Consider the following 23,572-nt stretch of genomic DNA (forward strand, 5'->3'; position numbering starts at 1 on the left):
GACAGGGACACAAAGAGATAATGACAATGAATTGAGCTGAATGGGCGAGAAAGAGCAACTGGGAGTGGATGGATATGAGCGACTTAGAGTGATGGACTAGTGTGTGAGTTGCAGTGGGGGAGCTTGTGGGAGTGTGACATGAGTTGAATGTTAAAAAAAGTGTGAATATATTCACATGCCAAAATGTTTGGGAATTTTTTGAAGGTGCTGAGGAAAATGTAACGAGATATCTGGTACCCCACTTTTCAGTCATTCTTCTAAATAAACAGGAGCATATTCACATTTTTTGTGCTCTGATAGGAACATTTTTTTCTGGTCTTTATTCTCCTTTGGCACACAGTTTCAAAATAGTTTCATGGTAACTTTTGCCTGTCACTGCCTAAGATCAACTTGGTAATATACATTGAGTATAAGCTTAAAATTTTAAATGCAATGAAAGCTTGATGCTGAAAACCTATTCAGTAATTCAGGCTTTTCCAACTTTCTGTTTCTATTTTTGTGACTGCCCATCTTCACTGTCCTTGAATTCTTTTTGCTATATTGTTCATGCTATACAGAATTATTCCATTGTTGTTGCAGTCTATTTGCACTGGAGGTAAACTTCACAATGTCATTAGCAAGATGATGATGATGATGATGATGATGATGATGATGATGATGATGATGATGATGCTGTGTGGTTTGTGGGGTGCTCAACTGTGCGGTTATCAGCGCCCGTACAAATTCCCTACCTTTGCACAGTCCAAACTTGCCACTTTCATGAATCATTAGCAAAATGAACATGGTTTATTATTAACGAAAATGTCTTCATTATTTTCGTAGTTCAAGGAGCTGAAAACTTCCTTGATCATCACTGAGAAGAGTTTTGGTGGTATAGAATCTTATGTGATTACTCCTTCCATTATGAATTTGTCACTATTCTGGTTAAGTGTAATGGAAGTTAGCACACAGCAGTGTATATCGTTTGTATGCTAACACAGGTTCAATTAATGCCTCATTTTTCGGGAATTGTCAGTTTTGTTGAGATGCATTTCAGACAAAGTGGCAATTCTTGCTTATTACTCCAGTCTATGATTTTGTTCATAACTTTCAAGTCATTTGTTCTGTAGTGACTTCTGAATGGACAAGTCTTATCTTTAAGCAAGGTGAATGTGGAAGAAGTTGGGCATACCCCAAGGCCTAAAGTCATTGCCATAGTCCCCTCAGTCCACTATGCCAATAGTCTTTCACCCACATTGGAATACATATGTTCTAGGAACTATGAAATTGCAGAAGGGCCTCTCATAAACCTAAACTGCAGCCAACGCACAAGGGTGTGAAGAATTTGCCAAAACACATCAGCAGTGCTAAACTTTGACAGTTTTGCAGAGCTACTCACAACAGTCTCAGTTCAATCCTGAGTACTTCTGGTACTTCTGTCTGTCAGAGCATGAGATCAACATAAGCAGTTTCCTTATTCATTACCTTCTAGCAGAGACCTTAAGTCTCCAGTCAAATGATTCAGTAGTGAGTGTGTTGCCCGTAATACATGGTCAAGGAGGTAGCAGACAATCATTTGTTACACTGTCTGCAGTGAGGGTTGGTGTGCACCAGTTTGTGACTGTTGATGATACTTGGCTCCATCATTACATACCAGAGTCGAAATGACAGTCAAAACAATGGACAAATGCTGATGATAGTGGACCAAAAGAAGGCTAAGACCATTTTGTCACCTGGTACGGTGAGGACCAGTTTCTTGGAATTCCCAAGTAATAATCCTCATAGCTTACTTGGAAAAAGCTATTATGCTTCATTGTTGGAGCATTTGAAATTTACTTTGGCTAAAAAAGACCAAGATTGGCATGCAAAAAAGTACTTTTTCACCAGAATAATGCACAGTCCTGCACGTCAGTGATAACAATGGTAATATTGCGTGAATAGAGCTTTGAATTGGTTCCTTAACCCCCAGTGAATTATTCCTGTTCCCCAAGTTGAAGCTTTGGCTTGCTGGGAAGTAATTTTCATCAAATGAGGAAGTGATGGTTGCAGTCAACAATTATTTTTCAGAATTTTACAGTATCTGTTTTTTATTTTATTTTTTTTATGGATTGAAAAAGCTGGAGGATCACTGTACCAAATGTGTATCGCTCAAAGGAGACTTACGCTGAGAAGGAAGATGATGAGTTTGTGAAACAAAATTTTTTTCCCCCACTTGCTTTTGTACACGATTTATCAAACCACCCTTGCATATTGGAATATATATAATGTAGTTTCGGTATTAGTTTGCAGAAGTCACCAGAAGTAGATACCCCATTCTAAATTATATAATTAGGACTCAAACACAAATTTACACAGATAAAATACGCTTGTTTATAAATGCAATAAAATGTCGATGTGCCTGTCATTCATAATAGATTTCTGCAAACATTACAACTAAGAAATTTATAGTAGTATAATGAAAATTTTGCTGTATAAATCTACTTCAAAAACTGTTGTTTTTTCTATGTTACTTGTTTGCTATGTTTTCAGGGCGCTCATACTGTATAACATCACATCGTATGTTAATGCAGTGTATTGACAGTCTGGTACAAAAAGTACAAAGTGGTGTCGTTATCAACTTCGAAAAGATTGGACCTGATCCACTGCCTGTTACAAATGAAGGTAATAAGCATTTGTATGCAAATGTGGAAGTGTAAGTAAACAGTTGGTCTGTGATGCTCTCTTAAAAAGTTGCGATGGCTGGAGAACTGGTTTGTGCCCTGCATTAGCTGTGAGAAATGTGATATGAAATGCCTGTACTGGATGGGTAAGAGTGGAGCAGAAGCAGGTATTGGAATGTATGTACTGTATAGGAGTGATAGTAGTAAGGGCACGATAGATTTCAGAAGTTAACAGAATGCCACTATGGGTGTGGTATGATGGAACTTGGGGTGGATATTTCTGTTTACAAAGGATGGTGACATGAACTAGGATATCAAATGTTCCAGTTCAAGGTGGTAGTTTAAACTGCGGAGACAGACAGTGGGCAGGGGGAAGGTAGTGTTGCAGCTAGTGGGATTCTGAGTGTGAATGGAGAGTGTCTTTGGGGGAGCTTTGCGAAAGAAAATGGGGGAGGGGGGGTGAGATAATAGACAAAGTGGAAATATTGTTGCCGGTTGGAAGTTTACAGTTAACTAAGAGATTTCGAATGTAATGAATTCAAATAATTTCTTTTTAAGCTTTACACATATTTGTTGCGGTTATGGAATTGCTGGGACATGCTATGCGTGTGTGTATGCACAAACTTCTTTCTTGTGGTGTAAATTACATTAAGATGTTTCTTTTGAACTGATGTATACACACTGATTATGCTTGATCATTCACTGTGAACTGTGACAAATTAATACTTTGCTCGGCTGTGACGCAAGATACTACACCCATCCAGCTCTCTCCTTAAGTCAGCTTTCACACACTTGCATCTTGGCATATAATAGTCACATTTATAATATGGTAGAGCCACTAATACACTGGCCACAAGGGTTGAGTGACTGGAAGCCGTCTGTGGGACATTAAAACAATTACTTCCTGTCATGCCACAGTGGTCAGTGTATTAGTGGCATCACAAGACTGAGAAAAAAAAGAAATATATACTGAATGTTGTAGCATGTTGTCAGAAACATGAGCTGTATTTGTGGTGATTTGAAAAAGACTCATGTTCACTTGAAATGTTTTTCTCCAACTTAGGTGGTAAATCAGACCAGTCAGACATAATACTGTTAGATGGTGATGGAGACAGTAGGAATGGAATGGAAAAGGATTGGGATAGAGAATATTCATCTCTATCTGAAGAGGAAAATGCAAACAAAAGTGGAGTAAGTGTAGTTTGTGATTGCATTTAGAGGTTAATTTTTACTGATGATCAAATGAAATTATCTGTGTTAACAGATAGAAATATTTTTATATGTACAATTTATGCTTAACAAAAATGGTCTGTTGTATTATAGGAAATAATTATAAATAATATGAAAGCAGAGCCATGAATCTCTAGTGATAATAGCATTAATCTGAAACAATCAGGATTTTATCCAAATGTTGACTTGCATATGTTATTAAATAACATTCGTGATACAGCCTTAGAGGAAATTCCAAAGCTGTGTATAATCATTTTAAAGTGTATATAAACTGATAAGAGTTCCAGGAGAGTTAGATGAATATTTTGTGTAATGTTTCCCATTGTGTTTTACATTTTCATAGATAAGGCCAGGGAACAACCTGATGCCCGCACTACCCCCTGCTAACAGCACTGCTTGGCATTCCTGTAGAAGACTGATTTATGTTCCACGGTCTGCTCAGAAGGGATTTGCAGTTGGATTTTGGCCAATACCAGAGTCGTTTTGGCCTGATGTTAGTTCTTCAGCACTGGTATGTTTAAGCACATAAATTGAAGTGGGCTAAACTTGTTCTTTCATATTTTATTCAGATTTGTGTTAACATATGTATAAATTGAATGTTGCACAAGTTCTTCACATTATATGTTTTATTTTACTCTGGCAGCCACCAAGATCTGCTCATCCAAATGTGAAATTTACATGCACTAGTCAAGAACCAATGGCCATAGAAAGCCTTCCATTTGATAAGTATGAATTAGAACCTAGTCCATTGACACAATACATACTAGCTCGGAAGCAGCCAACAATATGCTGGCAGGTAAGTCACTTTTTCCCCCCAGTGTTAATTTGCTCTGTGTGGTTCCAGTCACAAGAGTGATGTAATAGTAAAGGATAGCTATAGAAATGACATTGTTAAGAAGTTGAAGTTTAGATTGGGGACAATGGTATACTTAGTGTTTTGTGCAGCAATGTTATCAGCGCACACCACAGGGTGTGATGGAAAGGAAAGAGGGTGTTTCAGCCTGCTTAGGTCCAGCCAATGATGGATCAGAGGACAAACTACATGTTTTGAAGGACTGCTGTCACATTCTCGTGTCAGTATATCGCACGCTCGAAAATCTTCACACAGGAAGAAATGAAGGCTCTTGGAATTCATTACATCTTTAACATCTGCTCCCATCTTCTAAGTGGTGTTCCTCATTTCCTTCACTCAGATGGTGTCAGAGAATCGATTCTTTTGTGGCCATGTGTTGTCATGCATCCATTGGCATTGGCCATATCAAATTAATATTTTGCTATCTATTGCATCAAGAATGGTATCTCTTTCTTGTGTAATTTCCCATATTATGTTGTTTCTGGTGTGTTCCAGTTTGAAGAGGGGACAACTTCTGAGCTGGAAATATAATCTCAAGTATCATGACTTAATTTTTCTCTGAATTGGTTAGCTTCCCACATTTCAGTGCCATATGTGGTGATACTGTTTGTTTACAATTGACTTGTACAGTAAGACTTTCATTCTCTTTGTAATTTTGTCATTCTGTAGCAAGAACTTAAGTTGGTAAACTATCCCTCTTCTTAATGTAATTTTATTTTTGACATGCCTTGCACTTCTTACATTTGTTGTGAAGGTGATGCCCAAGTAATTTAATGAACATACATTTTTTAGAATCGTGCATCCAGATCTTCTTGGTCATCTTCGTCCACTATCACGTATTCTATCTCTTGTGTTTTTCAGGCCCCATTTTCATATTCTTAGTGCAATTTCTTGCACGTGTTACAGAAATCCTCTTTGTTTCCTATCATGTCTGGTCACTGGCAAAGAGTAAAGGTAAAAAGTTCTTGTCCCATAGGGATTCCCATTCCATGACATTTCCACTTCCAATCTTGCAAAAAAGTGTGTCATAGTGAGCACCCTTGTCTTCTACCCTTATTTATGGAGAATTCTTGAAGTGTTGTTACCTACTTTAACCACACTGTTGCCGCCATCATATAAGTTTCTTATTGCCTGGATGTCCTTAACTACAAACACACAAATTTTGCATCGCTATCCACAATTTACTATTGGGGCTGTGTCATATGCCTTCTGCAGATCAAAAAAGTTTAGTGAACTATTGTTCCCGTTTCCAGCTTCTTTGTAGTGAGGTATTGAGGTGATAGTGCAATTTTCACATGAGCATGCTGCTCTAAACCCATTTTGCTCCCCCAACTATGTTATTTGTGCTTCTATTTTATGCTTTATTGCTTTACCATACAGTTGGACTATTGTACAAATAAAAAATAATAATAATAATTATTATTATTTAATTTTTGGACTAAAACGGCCATATTTCAGTCTAATGTTATTTCGGGCTAAGCTACACATCAATCTGTGACTAAAACCAGGTGTTTCAACTTTCACATTCGTTGGCCTCACCAACGCTCAACCAAATTACCACATTCTAGTCTAACCAAGCACAACCACACCCTTGTAATTCATAACTTCCTCAGAAAAGGTCAAATATTTGTGACAATAAACATTACAAATTTAATTTCTTGTTCTTTCACTCACAACAATTGAAACTGTGCCATTGGGTCCTAACCTAACCGCGCTAAAGTAATTTGTGGCACATTAGGAAAAACATCAAGTATTTGTGACTACAGTGAAGATGTGAATGATTTCTATATTAGCTCATGAAATTCATTGCCTCATTTCTCGCCTTTCATTGGTTATGTGAAAGTATCAGTCAACTGGCTCCACAAAGCTGACGCATTGCCAACCTATGAGAAGTAGAGAAACACGGCCATTACTGCTGCTGGCCTGAACTAGACTTCAGCCCTGTTAACATAATAAAACAGCTATTGCATCTTGAATTAGAAATTATATTAAAGACGGAAAGAACATACAGTTTGTAAGTCATATTTGATTCTGATTGTGTAGGCAACCACATCCTTAATTTAGATTCCATCCACTTTGGACAAGCAGTTTTTATACATTTTGTTGAATCAGCTGGAGTTTCTGACTTCTATATTAATTGCATTTTTTCCAGACATTTCACATTTGCAATCTTGTCTTTCATTGTTTAGTGGGCAGCTCTATATTGCGCTACATGATATTAGGGTGAATGGTACACAACATACAATCAGTTGAGAAATATATTTCTTCAGTTAAAAAAAATTCAAAAAGTGTCCTGAATGGTGTTCTGTTAACATGTGAAGTAACAGAAATATTCAATGTTTGAAAAAGGATTCACAGTATAAATTAAAATTACTATTCCCATGCTTTCATCAGTTATCAATTAACTACTCTTTGATGTCTCAGGATGTTTGGTATCAAAATCCAGTCTTTCAGCAAACTGGCTGACAAAACTCTTCCCCCCCCCCCCCCCCCCCCTCACCCCCCACCCTCCCAATTGATCCAGTCCCAATTAATAAGACACACAATCTACACATATAATCTTCTATGTTCACCACATTATGAAAGGGTCTATTTCATTTTTATATTAATCTTGCTCACGAACGTTCATTTCCGTATGTCCTACATGAATAATTTCAGAAGAGATTGCCAGACACTAAAATTTTATTTGGTGCAATCTGGCCTGAGCTGCCGGAGTTGTTGGTCATGTGCGCTTGAAGTGCGCTTGCTTGCTTTTGTGTATGAATGGTGATAAAGGCAGTGGTTGAAAGCTGTGTGAGAGTGTCTTTCAGTTGTGCCTGTCTCCAACTTGATGTGTCTTCTTTGCAGTAAGTAGCAGTCTTATCTTTACCAACATTATTGTTATTAGATATTAACATATTCCTTGATTCTAGATATTATTCATTTATTTTCTAGCCTGCATTTTATATTGTGTTTGTTAATTTATCTTGTAAATTTTTTGCAGGTGTTCGTAGCAAACAGCTACAAAAATTCAGAAGTTGGTCATCCATTTGGGTACCTGAAAGCAAGTACACATCTTACATGTGTGAACTTGTTTGTCATGCCTTATAATTACCCAGTATTGTTGCCTTTATTGGACGAGCTAATTAAAGTACATCGAATGAAACCAACAAATGAATGGCGCATACAATTCCAAAGCTACATGCGCACAATGCCTTCGTACTATGCTGGCGTAAGTAACAGAGTTGATTTTTGTTGTTGTTGCCATTGTAGTGGAGTTCTGTATCAGTTTCTGTCTTTGTTTTTATAGTCTTACTTCTTTTGTAATTATCTGTTACCCATTGCAGAGGAAAATATGTACACTTTTTATGAGGGTTGGTTGATTGATTGTCTTTTTTGTTCAATTTTCTTATGGTTCTAATGTATTTACTTTTTTCTTTAGCCATTAAGAAGAGCATTAACTCGGATGAATGTACCAGGCAATCTTGTACAGACACTGATTCCAGATACACTAGACAATTCACTTAGTTATAGTGTATTGAATTACTTGAAACGACTAAAGAATCAAGCAAAAATTGAGTTTGATCGACTTTGCAGTGAAGTTGGAAGTAAGGCAGCAAATGTAAATAATAGTGGGAAAGGTCTGTCTTCTCCGTCAGCGTCAATAACGGAGGGAATAAGAGTTACCGCTAGATCTTCTCTCAAGAAGGATCTTGTATCACATCCTCTGCTTCAAGGTAATATTTCCAATTAGGTTTACACTAATGGATAAAGTGTCACCATACCAACTGTTTGAACAAGTTGGAAAATGATTATTTTTTCCTTAGCAGTGCGTGTTTCACATAACAAACATTAATAATTCATTGTTGTTGGCATGAGGTGAACTCCTATCAGTGTTGAGTAACTGATGCTTACAGTTATTATTTAGTTGGCTTGCTTATTGTCACCCAGTTTTGGATGGCAAAATTTGTAATTAAATCCTGTCAGTACTTTATTGCTGAGCTATGAGTTTGTTATATCAATTACAAAGTAAATAATGCTTCTGAACTATTAAAACAGATAGGCTTACAGTGACAATGTGAAATTTGGAGTATTCATCCAATCTTTCATATTTTCTGTTACTTTGTTCTCTCTCCAGAGGAAGTATTTTTGCTACATCAATCTTACAGCTAGTGTAATCATTGTTTTGTCAGTTTTTTATTGCCCGTAATTATTGGTTGTATATAATCCCTAGGAAAGACATTTAATTTAATTTTCATTTTTCTGACTCTCACCTTTCACAGCTTATTTTATTGGGATATGCTACAGGAAACACGATTATTTCTCACGGTGGTTTTTTTAAACATGAAGTATGCTATAATGAATATTTGAATCATCTGTAAAGGAAGTATAGCAACATAATCAGGACAGATCTGCTGTTAGTAGTTGAGTAGCTGAAAGCTAATGATAGCTAAATTTTACATAGGCTTTTCTGCTACATCCAGGAGGTGTTCTTTAAGCACTGAAGTAGCTCTTTATTTGGCTTAAGGAACCTGGGTAGAATCCGCTCTGGTCTTCTTGTGCTAATTGATTGGGGAGTGACTGACAGACAGGGAAGGCTATCTTGGGTAGGGCCTAAATATGTGTTCCATAAATTAAGATTAATACAGCTGCAAAAGCTATTGGATGGTGGGTTTAGTAAAGTATTTTGTTGTTGTATATGTGCACATCATCTAGTTTAGTACATAAATGACCCCTTAGTATAATGTAGTCCATATGCTGCTCATTCTCCTTCATTTTGTGAAAACACAGTGCTTGTAGAATATAACTGTAGTGTGTGTCAGTTGTACTAGAATTTGCTCTTCACAGTATGTGGTTCACAGAAGGGTTTCCTGCTTTTTGTCTGTGCTATTTCCAGTAGTTTTAGTATTTTGCGCATAAAAGTCTTAAAAATTGTGTTTACTCTGAAATACTGCACAATTCCATAATTGTGCCAATAATTCTCACCTAATGTTTTTTGTAAAAGCACATCTTCCCAAAGGGACTTTGGAGAAGGAAGAACACATTTCAGCATTAGTCATTGTAGTGTGCATTGGCACATACAGTTTTATAAATCTTCAGCTTGTTTGAAACACCTGAAAAAAAAAATTATGCTTAGAAACTGTCTTTCCCTGTTCTGTACCGAGCGAGGTGGCGCAGTGGTTAGACACTGGACTCGCATTTGGGAGGACGACGGTTCAATCCTGCGTCCGGCCATCCTGATTTAGGTTTTCCGTGATTTCCCTAAATCACTCCAGGCAAATGCCGGGATGGTTCCTCTGAAAGGGCACGGCCGACTTCCTTCCCCATCTTTCCCTGATCCGATGAGACCGATGACCTCGCTGTCTGGTCTCCTTCCTCAAACAACCCAACCCAATCCCTGTTCTGTCGGTGCAAAGATTAGTTGCTCTTATTATTTTATCATATTTTACAGATCAGGTAAAATTAGTGGATTCTATTTCTTAAATCGGGCATCCACAGAAGTACATTTAGCATTTCCAGGCAAAGCGTGTCTTATGATCAGATCTTTTTTCTGTAGCGCGCACGTGCTCTAGAGCATCTTCAACAGAGACCCTTTCTTCCCCTGGATGTGAGAAGTTCTTGCTAGATCCCCCTGCATCACCTCCAAGTCTTCATTTTTGATGTGGTGGTTGATTCTTCTTTTATCTTTTGTGTCGTCTCGTTGCCCTTCTCAAGTATTTCAGGTCTTCTCTGTTGCCCGCATGTGCGGGCAACTGTGCTGGCTTCTCCCGGCGCGGACGGTGCGCCTCCTGTGGCGGCTGTTTGGCGGCTGCTGGTGTGGCCGTCATCATTGCCTCTGCAACACGCTGCAACGTGTTGGCAAGATGTGCGACCTTGTCGATTGCCGCAGACAGTGCAGTGACAGCTGCAACCAGGGTTTCTTCTTGCGCTGCAGTTGCAGCGCCTTGCCTTGGCGCAGCAGAGTGACAGGCAGTGGCTGCCGTGTTGCCACTCCTGCCTTCACCCGTTGTTGTGTTGTCTTCTTTGCGCATTTTCCCCTTGAGGGAGTCCACGCGCTCGTCCTCAGGTGTGCCCTCGCAAGCACGTTTGCCGGCGCGGATGCGCCTTCTTCTGTTCCCCACAGTGGTGGGGGCGTCGTTGGCACCTGCAGCTGCCATCGTCGACCTCGCTGTTGCCTGCTGCCTCGCCGGTTTTGCACCTGGGCGCGAACAGCTGAGGGAGAGGCTGGCAGACTTCTGTGCCTTCTGCCCGTGCTGGTGAGCAACCGCGGCTTTGAATACTTCACAGCCGCGATTCTCGCCACATGCGGGCTGCCGCAGTTCGCACACTTTGGTGTGCGCGTCCTCGGAAGTGGGTAGAGCTTACTTGCGTGGGCGCCAGCGCACTTCACATATGCCTCGGGAAAAGAACAGTGGCGAGCCACGTGTCCCATCCCGTGGCAGAGGAAGCACTGGACCCCCTCCCCCTCTCCCTCCCCGCCCCCCTCAATTGTGGTTTTCTGTGTACCGAGTTTCTGTTTGCACCCAGTGCCTCCATCTTCATATTTTTTTCTCCTTCATTTAATTAAGTTAATATTCCTATTTGCCCTTACGTACACTTAACCTTACAGGAAATTTAATATAAACAGTCATTTACAAGCAAGTTTATTAGTAAATACTCATTGATAATTGAAAAGTCATAAAATTTTTTTCCATGCAACAGAATTATTTTAAAAGTTTTGTTGCATAATTGCACTGGGTTCACCAAATCTACTATGGAAGAGAGATATTGGGGACAAGGAATGTGTAAAATGGCTCTGTGGGTGTTGGAGGGACATAGGAGAAAATGGATGTGTTTACATAACCTAACATGGTTTTTGATGTTTGAAAGATAATAGAACCAAATTTTGCATTTGAGGTAATTATGTTTGGGGTACATTCTGGAATTTTCTCAAATTTTTCCTCAAAAAAATTGGAAAATTTTTGCAACACATGCTATCACACAAGGAACATTTTCACAAAAATTACTTTACTTATAACTTTCATATTGTTGTAGGTAGTTCTTAGTAATCAGATAAGCAAACATATGGAACAAATTTTTTAATATCAGTTTTAGAGCTCTTAACAATTTATTTTAAAAAATTGTGTATGAAACAAAACCATTTCAGTATCACAGAAAAGTAGATAATTTTGACAGAATACAAGTAGAAAAAATTTGTAACACAGGAAGTTGTGTTATACTATGAACAAAGTGTGCAGAAAATTTCATTTTTCTGTCTCCAGTGGTTCAGAGGAAAATGTTCCTTATACACTGAAGAATGAAAGTTCCAGGAAATGCACATAAAAGATTTTATAAGTCAAAAATTTGAACATGGCTGAAGCAGCAACTGTTGAAAATCTTCACGGTAAATGGTAACAGCCAAACAGTTGTAGGATAAAGATTTATTAGAATCCTTGACCACAGTTTCAATATATCTAAATATACCTTCATCAGAAGTGAAAATACTCCTGAACAGGGAGATACCTTCATTAGCAAAAAGGTCAGCAACATAACTGAGATACAAGAAAAAATGAAACACTTATAGCTTTAAGTACCATGAAAATTACCAAAGTATTACAAGCACAAAAACTTTTAGTCACTTAACCAAATTCACATCCTGCAATGGAGGTGCTTAAAACAATCGTACCAAAGGTGTCGTCAATAGTTAAAATTAAAATATCACCTCCATTAGTACAGCATATTTATGAAGAGATGGTAAATGCAAACATGCAAACTACATACTATCAGTACTTAGCCTGTGAACTAGTGTGAAGAGGGTGCGGAAGCACTAGGACTCTTAACGTAATATAGTCTGGCTGACTAAAAGCTAGTTTTCTTGTCTGTTGATGCTGGTGAGATGCTCCTTTCCAGTCTTGTTGGGATTTTACGTATTTTTGATGATTGTTGTTCGCAGTTTTTGATTTGTTTGTGTGGTTTAAGTGATTCTGTTATGTTTTTTATTCATGATGACAGATGGTTTCGATTTACTTCAACATTTTGTTCGTTTTCGCTAGTATATATCCTAGCCTTTAATTTGCACAAGATTCTCAGGCATAATACTAATGCCCTCTCTCGTTGGATATGTTCCTTAGTGCAAGCTTCACCTGCTTGACACTAGGACACAGGCAAATTGGTGTTCATATTTTCTATTGTATGCAGGTGTTTTAAATGATTCTGATATGTTTTATTTATTAAGACAGAGTGTTTGAAGTAGCATAACCTTTAAAATTTTGACACGCATGAGTACGTATCCCGGGTTTTAATGTGCGCGAGTGTCTTACGCATACCGCAAGTGCCCTCTCTCGTAGAAACTGTCTGCCCTAGTGCTTCCACACCCTCTTCACGCTAGTGCACAGGCTAAGTACTGATAGTATGCCATGTTCTCATCGACTATATCTTCATAAATATGCTGTACTGATGGAGGCGATATTTTAATTTTAACTACTAACGATGCCTTTGGCACGATTCTTTTAAGCACCTCCACTGCAGGATGTGAATTTACTAAGTGACTAAAAGTTTTTGTGCTTGTAATACTGTTCTGGTTATCACCTTTCTTAAAGCTGTAAGTGTGCGTTTTTTTCTTTTATCTCAGTTATGTTGCTAAGTTTTTTGCTAATGAAGGTGTCTCCCTGTTCAGGTGTATTTTTCCTTCTGATGAAGGTATATTTAGATATATCGAAATCGTGGTCAATCATTTCAATAAATCTTTATCCTGCAACTGTTCGGCTGTTATCCTTTACCGTGAAGATTTTATAAGGGTTTATACCTTAATGTTGACCATAACCATACCTTTGGTCTTCTTGCCCTTTTGGCCATATCCTTCACAGTTCAGAACATGCAAGACGCACCGTATCTATCTTCTTCAGTAACTTCTCAGTGAAGCAGCTTGCCACAAATCCTAGTCCAGCAAGGGTCCTTATTCTTCCAATGTTACCATCATTGAACACTGGACATGCATCATATGTGGCAATTTTTACAACAGTAGGTAAGCTAAATTTTGTTTTTGGGCATCTCTTCGAAATGAGACTGTTAAAGCTCTCATTCGGGTTTTGTGTTCCACCATGGGTACATTTCTTTAACAAATCTGGATAAGCTAGAAACTGGAATGTTAGCTTTATGGTATTTTAAGACTGCTTCAGGAAGACGATTTATGTGAGTAGGTTTTGTTTTCTGCTTTTGTCTGCTTATATTTGCACCAGGATATATCTCACAATTCATGTACTGGCTCCTCATCAGTTGACAACTTGTGAAAAATTATTGCCCATGCTGCCTTCTGCATTGCCTTAAATCTAGAGTGTTTGGCCTTATTGCATTGCCATAATATATTTGCAAATTGTGGATCTCTTTGTCAGTCAGGTGTTGTGGCTCACCCAGTACTTTCTGTCTTTGAGTTTTACACCTTTTTGTTCTTATTTCAGTTTCAGAAGTCTCCCGCCCATCCTCTTCTGAATATGCCCGACACACACTAGCTTTTTAATGTTCCATCCATTTCCATATGACTTGCTTTCTACAACAGATTTGAAAGCATGAGAATCTCTGTCACCAAGATATTTCACATATCTGACTCCATGCCTCATTTTGCTCCAATGAAATATTAATTTCATTCTTGTTGCAAATTATTTGGTGTTTTATTTGCCATTGCCTCTCTCTTTCTGTATTGTGTAACGTCTTCCTCTTTTCACAAATAGAACAATATTGGGACATCACCTGCAAATCCAAAACTTATCCTGTGTCAACACTTACAACTGATGAAACACCAAGATGTCTGCTTGTGTCTGTATGTTTGGATGGATATGTGCGTGTGTGCGAGTGTATACCTGTCCTTTTTTCCCCCTAAGGTAAGTCTTTCCGCTCCTGGGACTGGAATGACTCCTTACCCTCTCCCTTAAAACCCACTTCCTTTCGTCTTCCCCTCTCCTTCCCTCTTTCCTGATGAGGCAACAGTTTGTTGCGAAAGCTTGAATTTTGTGTGTCTGTTTGTGTGTCTATCGACCTGCCAGCGCTTTCGTTCGGTAAGTCACCTCATCTTTGTTTTTTTTATATATATATATATATATATATATATATATATATATATATATATATATATATAGGCACAAACACAAACATACACACACAATTCTAGCTTTCGCAGCCAACGGTTGCTTCGTCAGGTAAGAGGGAAGGAGAGGGAAAGACGAAAGGATTTGGGTTTTAAGGGAGAGGGTAAGGAGTCATTCCAATCCCGGGAGCGGAAAGACTTACCTTAGGGGGAAAAAAGGACGGGTATACACTCGCACACACACACATATCCATCCACACATATACAGACACAAGCAGACATATATAAAGACAAAGAGTTTGGGCAGAGATGTCAGTCGAGGCGGAAGTGCAGAGACAAAGATGTTGTTGAATGACAGGTGAGGTATGAGTGGCGGCAACTTGAAATTAGCGGAGATTGAGGCCTGGTGGATAACGGGAAGAGAGGATATATTGAAGAGCAAGTTCCCATCTCCGGAGTTCGGATAGGTTGGTGTTAGTGGGAAGTATCCAGATAACCCGGACGGTGTAACACTGTGCCAAGATGTGCTGGCCGTGCACAAAGGCATGTTTAGCCACAGGGTGATCCTCATTACCAACAAACACTGTCTGCCTGTGTCCATTCATGCGAATGGACAGTTTGTTGCTGGTCGTTCCCACATAGAATGCGTCACAGTGTAGGCAGGTCAGTTGGTAAATCACGTGGGTGCTTTCACACTTGGCTCTGCCTTTGATCGTGTACACCTTCCGGGTTACAGGACTGGAGTAGGTGGTGGTGGGAGGGTGCATGGGACAGGTTTTACACCGGGGGGCGGTTACAAGGGTAGGAACCAGAGGGTAGGGAAGGTGGTTTGGGGATTACATAGGGATGAACTAAGAGGTTACGAAGGTTAGGTGGACGGCGGAAAGACACTCTTGGTGGAGTGGGGAGGATTTCATGAAGGATGGATCTCATTTCAGGGCAGGATTTGAGGAAGTCGTATCCCTGCTGGAGAGCCACATTCAGAGTCTGATCCAGTCCCGGAAAGTATCCTGTCACAAGTGGGGCACTTTTGTGTTTCTTCTGTGGGAGGTTCTGGGTTTGAGAGGATGAGGAAGTGGCTCTGGTTATTTGCTTCTGTACCAGGTCGGGAGGGTAGTTGCGGGATGCGAAAGCTGTTTTCAGGTTGTTGGTGTAATGGTTCAGGGATTCCGGACTGCAGCAGATTCGTTTGCCATGAAGACCTAGGCTGTATGGAAAGGACCGTTTGATGTGGAATGGGTGGCAGCTGTCATAATGGAGGTACTGTTGCTTGTTGGTGGGTTTGATGTGGACGGACGTGTGAAGCTGGCCATTGGACAGATGGACGTCAACGTCAAGGAAAGTGGCATGGGATTTGGAGTAGGACCAGGTGAATCTGATGGAACCAAAGGAGTTGAGGTTGGAGAGGAAATTCTGGAGTTCTTCTTCACTGTGAGTCCAGATCATGAAGATGTCATCAATAAATCTGTACCAAACTTTGGGTTGGCAGGCCTAGGTAACCAAGAAGGCTTCCTCTAAGCGACCCATGAATAGGTTGGCGTACGAGGGGGCCATCCTGGTACCCATGGCTGTTCCCTTTAATTGCTGGTATGTCTGGCCTTCAAAACTGAAGAAGTTGTGGGTCAGGATGAAGCTGGCTAAGGTAATGAGGAAAGAGGTTTTAGGTAGGGTGGCAGGTGATCGGCGTGAAAGGAAGTGCTCCATCGCAGCGAGGCCCTGGACATGTGGAATATTTGTGTATAAGGAAGTGGCATCAATGGTTACAAGGATGGTTTCCGGGGGTAACAGATTGGGTAAGGACTCCAGGCGTTCGAGAAAGTGGTTGGTGTCTTTGATGAAGGATGGGTGACTGCATGTAATGGGTTGAAGGTGTTGATCTACATAGGCAGAGATACGTTCTGTGGGGGCTTGGTAACCAGCTGCAATGGGGCGGCCGAGATGATTGGGTTTGTGAATTTTAGGAAGAAGGTAGAAGGTAGGGGTGCGGGGTGTCGGTGGGGTCAGGAGGTTGATGGAGTCAGGTGAAAGGTTTTGTAGGGGGCCTAAGGTTCTGAGGATTCCTTGAAGCTCCGCCTGGACATCAGGAATGGGATTACCTTGGCAAACTTTGTATGTGGTGTTGTCTGAAAGCTGACGCAGTCCCTCAGCCACATACTCCCGACAATAAAGTACCACGGTCGTGGAACCCTTGTCCGCCGGAAGAATGACGATGGATCGGTCAGCCTTCAGATCACGGATAGCCTGGGCTTCAGCAGTGGTGATGTTGGGAGTAGGATTAAGGTTTTTTAAGAAGGATTGAGAGGCAAGGCTGGAAGTCGAAATTCCTGGAAGGTTTGGAGAGGGTGATTTTGAGGAAGAAGAGGTGGGTCCCGCTGTGACGGAGGACGGAACTGTTCCAGGCAGGGTTCAATTTGGATAGTGTCTTGGGGATTTGGATCATTAGGAGTAGGATTAGGATCATTTTTCTTCGTGGCAAAGTGATATTTCCAGCAGAGAGTACGAGTGTAGGACAGTAAATCTTTGACAAGGGCTGTTCGGTTGAATCTGGGAATGGGGCTGAAGGTGAGGCCTTTGGATAGGACAGAGGTTTCGGATTGGGAGAGAGGTTTGGAGGAAAGGTTATCTACTGAATTAGGGTGTTACGGTTCCAGATTGTGTTGATTGGAATTTTGAGGTTATGGAGGAAGTGGAGCTGGAAGTGGGAGATTGAGTAGATGGGAGAGACTGGGTTTGTGTGCAATGAGAGGAGGTTGAGGTTTGTTGGAAAGGTTGTGAAGGGTGAGTGAGTTGCCTTTCCGGAGGTGGGAAACCAGGAGATTGGATAGTCCACCTCAAAAAACTATTGTTTGTTTTGTGTGTCTATCGACCTGCCAGCACTTTCGTTTGGTAAGTCACATCATCTTTGTTTTTAGAATATATCATTTTTGCCCAATTGTGCCTACATCCCTCCTTTAGAATAGGGTATGTTACAAGGTGATCTTTCCGGAAGTTTGTGATTTTGCTTATAATAATTTGAAGATACATATTACTGTCATTAGCTGTAATGATCATAAATTATTTTGTGACAAAATTATTTAATTAAATGGATAAAATATCTATTCACGAAGTTGCGGCGGAATACATACATAAGACGGTTGCAATTGGCAAGCTTTTGGAACTTTCCTTCTCATCCTGTACGGTAAGTCTCCCCTGACCTGCCATTCTGGGTGACTTCGCTAGATCTACCCCTTTTCCTAGACCTCTCCAGTCCTTCTCCTTCACCCCTCTTCCATCCCCTTCAACCCTTCTGGCTGAAGGAGCAACCACTGGCTCCGAAAGCTTTCCAATTACAACTGTCTTCTATGCGTAGTTCCTACAGCCGCTTGGTGATTAGATTTTTTATCTATCTAATTAAATAATTTGTTTCTTGTCTTCTGGGTCAGCAGCACCGGACATATTGTGAGATGCCTCGTTACAGGAGAAGATACAGATATTCTCGTCCTACTGTGTATAAGGCATTGGAAGACTGGGTTTTTTATCGTGTTGATGTAAAAATTAGTACTTTTTAAGTGGTAGAAGCTAAACTATTGAGCAGAGAGGATTTGAGTCATGTATCAACTGTATTATTTTGAAAAATTTGACTAATTATTCCAGATCAACAAATTCATGTCCTTATTGCCTTCTACTTTTGTTTGGTTAGGTTGTAAGTAGTTGCTTCTGAATCTACTGACATAATTCATTTATATCGCTATTCCACAGATAAATTTACATCATTACGGGAGCAACTAAATGAATTTGGTGGTTTTGTTGTTGGTTTGGCGAGGGGAAAGAATCAAAAAGGACGCCAAAGTTATCGAAACCCTTTCGATGTGCCTCGCCACTGTTTGCTGGAACAAGTGGTTCGTATGAGAGCTAATTTCCTTCAGTCTTCCCCTGCACAGACAAAGCTTGTGGATGATGGTAAGTAGGTATGTAAGCTGTATTTTACTCAGCTGTATTAACCCCCATATCAGTTAACAACCTATTTCTCCTGCACCTTCTAGATTACCTCCATAGCATGCCTGTCGGCCAGATGGGAAACTATCAGGAGTATTTGAAACGTATGCAACCACAGTTGAGAGAAATTGAATCGACACCTGTTCGACAGCATATGTTCGGTAATCCCTTCAAGATTGACAAGGTAATGTTTGACTCTTTATGACTTGAAGATACTGTAATAAAACACCTTGCATTTTGTACCTACCTGGGACGGAGATACTACTTGATTATTGTCATGTGGGTGGTCACCACAGCCTCAGTAAAATTGAAAGGCCAGGCTGTATAGTAAATTACAGTATTCTGCCCTGCCGGTTTTGGGCATGGCCCATTGTTGAGCACACTTATAGCAACAGCTGTAAATACAACCTTCTCTCCTCATCAAAAAGTTGCATGCCATGTGTATGTATGCACAACATGGTCATCAATGTTGGCCATTGAGAAATGCTTTGCTATACATCACACTTATACACACTTGCTCATTTAACTGACACGTAAGTGTGATTGTGCAGTAAATCGTAACTGTCAGGTGATGAATGAATGTTGACAACCTTGTTTTGCACATGCATGGCACACAATTTTTTGATGAGGCAAGGACGATTATCCACATCTGTTGCTATAGGTGCACTTAAAAGTAGGCTGTATCTGAAACCCTGTAGTGTAGAATAAAGAACTTAATATACAGCCTGGTAGAACAATGTCCTCCTTCAGATATTGCTTTCTTTTACAGTTAACATTTCCAGATACTTTACAGCATTGTTTATGTTCGTGTATTGAGTTACAGTGGTGCTAATAATGTATGAATTTTACTTAGTGTAACCAAAAGCTGAGGTAGAAAGTATGGTGGTGCAAAAAGGCATTGTGTGAACATTTCTTTCCATTAGTAGCTTAGGCAAAAATATCTTATTTGTAATAAATACCAAAATCTGTTTTGCACAGCTTCTGCTTCCTAAGGAAATATTTTCTTTAGTCTCATGTGTTAATCTAGTTAGAAGAGCTTTATCTAGTTGTAGGTAATTAGAAATTTTGTTTTTGCTCCTTAAGTCTAATCTTTAATTGTTGATTGATGAACTAGTGAGAAGTCATCCTGTATTTCTGAAAACAAATAATTTACAGTATGTTTGTAAGAACATAATTAGATGATAAATTGAAAATTAATAATTTTTAAATATTTGTAATGCAGAGAATGATGGTGGATGAAGCTGACATAGACCTTGTTGGAAGTGGCAGTGGAGGACATGGTGCAAGTGGATCTCACCGGAGTGGTACAAAAAGAACTGCTTCTCATTCTGGTATTGACCCTGGATCACCTAGACCTCCCAGTAAAAGGAAACCTGGTCCGATACCAAAAGATGTGGTTGTACGCAGACCATCTTCACCATTGCCATCACTATCTCCTTCTCGTAGCCCGCCATCTTCTCCAGCACATGTTTGGTCAACTCCGGGGTTTGCAGCAGATCCTTTACCACCCGTTTTAACACCCATGTTACCTCTCCCAGACCGCCCATCATCTGTGATATCTGACTCTGAAAATGATGACTCTAATCTCTCCAGTCAGGATATTGGTGCATCAGGGCCACCAAAGCTAGTTATGGTGAATGGTGACATCGGTAAGTTGAGCTGTGTAACTGTGCTGTTGATATTTAGTTATAAGAAATTCTCTCTCTCTCTCTCTCTCTCTCTCTCTCTCTCTCTCTCTCTCTCTCTCTCTCCTCTCCCCTGGTTGCTGTAGTTGCAAAACAAGCTCCTAGGCATGCAGATGAGCAAAGGTCTGCTTTCCTTCACATGTGTAGTAGTACCATGTATCTTGTTAGTAAATGCCAGATACTAAATAACTGCAGAGTGCAGAAATGCATCACTGTTCATGATTTTACAGCTAGTAAATTGTAAAGTGCATGATAAAGCAGACAAGTGTTTCAATAAGTGCAAAGTAAGTCTCAGTTGGTCAGAAGTTACAAATGTTATGTTGAATTATGTCTTATAAATTAAAATCATTTTTCATTTTGTAGGTGAAAATGGGGGACCACCACACTTGGGACCACGATGCGTTTCACCTCCTATGCAGGAAACTTTACCTCCTCCTGTTCTTGTGCCATTGACAAACCATTTATCAGAACAGTTTCCATTGAGTAGGCGACAATCTCCCCCTTCTAGCCCATCATTTACAAATCACTTGACATTTGGAGATACAGATATGAGAGATCAAAACTTCAGCAGTGCTAATCAGATAGGTAGCAATCACTTTGGTACTATAGGGCCAGAACCATCAGTCAAAGGACAAAAAAGTATTGCATATTCTGAATTGAGCAAGAAGGAACTGGCTGAAATAAAGAGACATAATATGAAAGTGCGGACTCTGGCGTACAAAGAAGTGCGTAGGCCAGGAAAAAGTAAGTATGATAGTTACGTTAATATTTGAGTGGCTTCTTGCCTCCTATAACAACATAAAGCATAATATATAAAGGACTTACATTTTTACTCTTTATGACTTCTGTTACAGATTTTGGTCCCCTGTTTAACCACCTAAAAACTATGAAAGGTGACTTAAATGTGAAAATGAAACTGATGCGGGAAGTGATCCATGAATCATTGCGTTTTAAACGACGGACATTAGCAAATTTGCTTGAAGAATTCTTGCACACAATGGTTGCGAACTCTAATCATAACATGTTATTGATTCATCCTCAGAATAATAACGGTGCGACAAAATTAGGATGAAAAAAAAAAAAGTTTTATACAGATCTATTACACATTTTCAGATGGCAGTAAGAGATCTATTTTGTGAAGTATGTACTCCATTTATTGTAGGGAGTAAACTGTTGCCTTTGATGTTTAGTATTGTAGTATTTGGAACAGAGATCTGTCTGCTCAGTCACTATGGATAAAGTTCAGTAGCCTCCAAAATTGATTTCCCAAGGAAAAGTTGTCTTTCTGGGCATTATTTTTGCAGTAGCACAACAAACTAGGACTGATATGTTATCACACAAATCTAATTTGTTCTAAATACAGAAGCAATTCTACATAATGCCTGTGAAAGAAAAACCAAAAGAAAATTTCAGTATTTATGTATTTCAGATCCCTCAACGTGAAGTTACATTGAAAAGCAGCATTAAAAACAGTTCATCTTTCCTCAAACACTGCATATAACATTAAACGGGTATTTTTTGTAAAAACCACCAGTAGGATGTACGTAGAAAAAGATTGTCTGATAACATAGATTTTTGTGGGCACTCAGTGCCAAACCTGTACAAAAGTGTGTCTGTTGTTGTTTTTGATAGGTTTTTAACTTGTTGAATTTACTATTTTGTTGTGCTGTTCTGAGGTCATGGTGAGATTGGACATTGTTATAGCGATCTTTGTGTTGTGTGTTTCAACAATGTTTAAAATCGAGATGTCACCCCCGATCATGCTTTAAACAAGGGAGAGTGTTGAAGAAGAAGTAATAGGACTCTTTTTTTTTTTATCAGTTGGCTGATAGTTTTAAAAGTGCTGGATCACACTGTCTTTCAGTACCGAGAATTTTATTCCAGTGTGAATATTTGTTACAAATGTATTAAATTATTATTTTACACATATAGAATGGAGTGGTAAGTTATTTTTCAGATTTGGCATTATTGGTCTCCCACTTCTAACAACAGGTAAGTTCGCTGCTGTAGCAAAATTAAGCCATTTTATAACCAAACACACAAGTATCATAGAATATTTTTGTTGTTGTTGTTGTTGTTAGGGAGTTGTTGCATAAGACCTTATTGTAAATTACAGTAGTGTTATCAGGAAGATCAGAATATCTTCTTGACATATTCTTGTTTTACTAAGTATTGGTTGTGAATTTGGACTGAGCCAAATCAAGAAGTGAATGAATACATCACTCTCTATCATCGAAACACTTTCTGTTAAGAAAACTAGATTTTATTTCTGATGGAATCGTAAAGTTATAGGCTAGAAATTCTCTGATACACATAGCATTTTGCCCTGATGGAGGTAGCACTGATCTCAATGAAATTTTATTTTTCCTACATTGGTACATGTTGTACAAGTTATCAACTTGATATGTTGATTTCTGTTCATACAGATTTTAAAGTAGACATATTTCATTCTAATTGATAACGTGACATCCTGTGTAGTCACAATTTTTGGTCTGCATTGGTTTAAGGGCAATAGAAATTCATTGAATGTGTGTTAATAAGGAGCTGATATTCCATTTTTAACAGTCAAAATATAGAGGCCAAGTTTAAATGAGCCCATACTACTATTGAAGTACATCCAAATAAGGAATGTTCTTAAACTAAAATCATGAAGACATTAAGTGCACAGTTGGTAGTGCAGAATTGGCAGTTACAGGAATACTAAGTAGCATAACACGTGTATGAGAAGAATGAGTATGGTACATTTTATGTGAATAATAAGTATTAGAAAGTTTATTATGACATGGATGTCATCTGTTGAATACCTACTGAAAGCAAATGCCAAAACACTTCTTGGCCATGTTCGAACTCTTTTGAATCACACATACTTTGCATAAAATTATTACTGTGGATTGTGTGGGGTCAGAGTCCTCACACTACAAATTAGAGAGAGGTCAAAGCTCTGGGTAGATAACTTTCAAAATGTAAAACAATATAACCACCAAATACTGCACAAAGCATATGAACTATTGTAAATGAAAAAAGTTAAAAACGCTCTTTCATGAGGAGAATGTCACTTATGTTAAAAATGCTTTGCCGAAGAAACAACTTCAGAGATTTGAAATACGAATTGTTCATAAAGCTTACCAGATAAAGCAGTCTATTACTTTTA

At 39.2% G+C, this 23,572-nt stretch overlaps 1 protein-coding gene across 1 annotated transcript in view; it reads left to right on the forward strand.

The window, feature by feature from the left end:
* Window positions 1-22,357, forward strand: part of LOC126412188 (integrator complex subunit 6-B) — a 34,513-nt gene extending 12,156 nt beyond the window's left edge. The window contains exons 5-15 of the mRNA XM_050081672.1: window positions 2,509-2,640; window positions 3,703-3,830; window positions 4,213-4,380; window positions 4,513-4,665; window positions 7,706-7,933; window positions 8,144-8,438; window positions 18,500-18,700; window positions 18,784-18,920; window positions 19,959-20,385; window positions 20,785-21,165; window positions 21,276-22,357. Of these exons, the coding sequence (XP_049937629.1) occupies window positions 2,509-2,640; window positions 3,703-3,830; window positions 4,213-4,380; window positions 4,513-4,665; window positions 7,706-7,933; window positions 8,144-8,438; window positions 18,500-18,700; window positions 18,784-18,920; window positions 19,959-20,385; window positions 20,785-21,165; window positions 21,276-21,493 (2,468 nt within the window). The 3' untranslated portion in view covers window positions 21,494-22,357. The remainder of the gene's footprint in view (window positions 1-2,508; window positions 2,641-3,702; window positions 3,831-4,212; window positions 4,381-4,512; window positions 4,666-7,705; window positions 7,934-8,143; window positions 8,439-18,499; window positions 18,701-18,783; window positions 18,921-19,958; window positions 20,386-20,784; window positions 21,166-21,275) is intronic.
* Window positions 22,358-23,572: the final 1,215 nt, after the last annotated feature.

This window comes from Schistocerca serialis, chromosome 1 (genome assembly GCF_023864345.2).
Source record: "Schistocerca serialis cubense isolate TAMUIC-IGC-003099 chromosome 1, iqSchSeri2.2, whole genome shotgun sequence".
Taxonomy (NCBI): Eukaryota; Metazoa; Arthropoda; class Insecta; order Orthoptera; family Acrididae; genus Schistocerca; species Schistocerca serialis.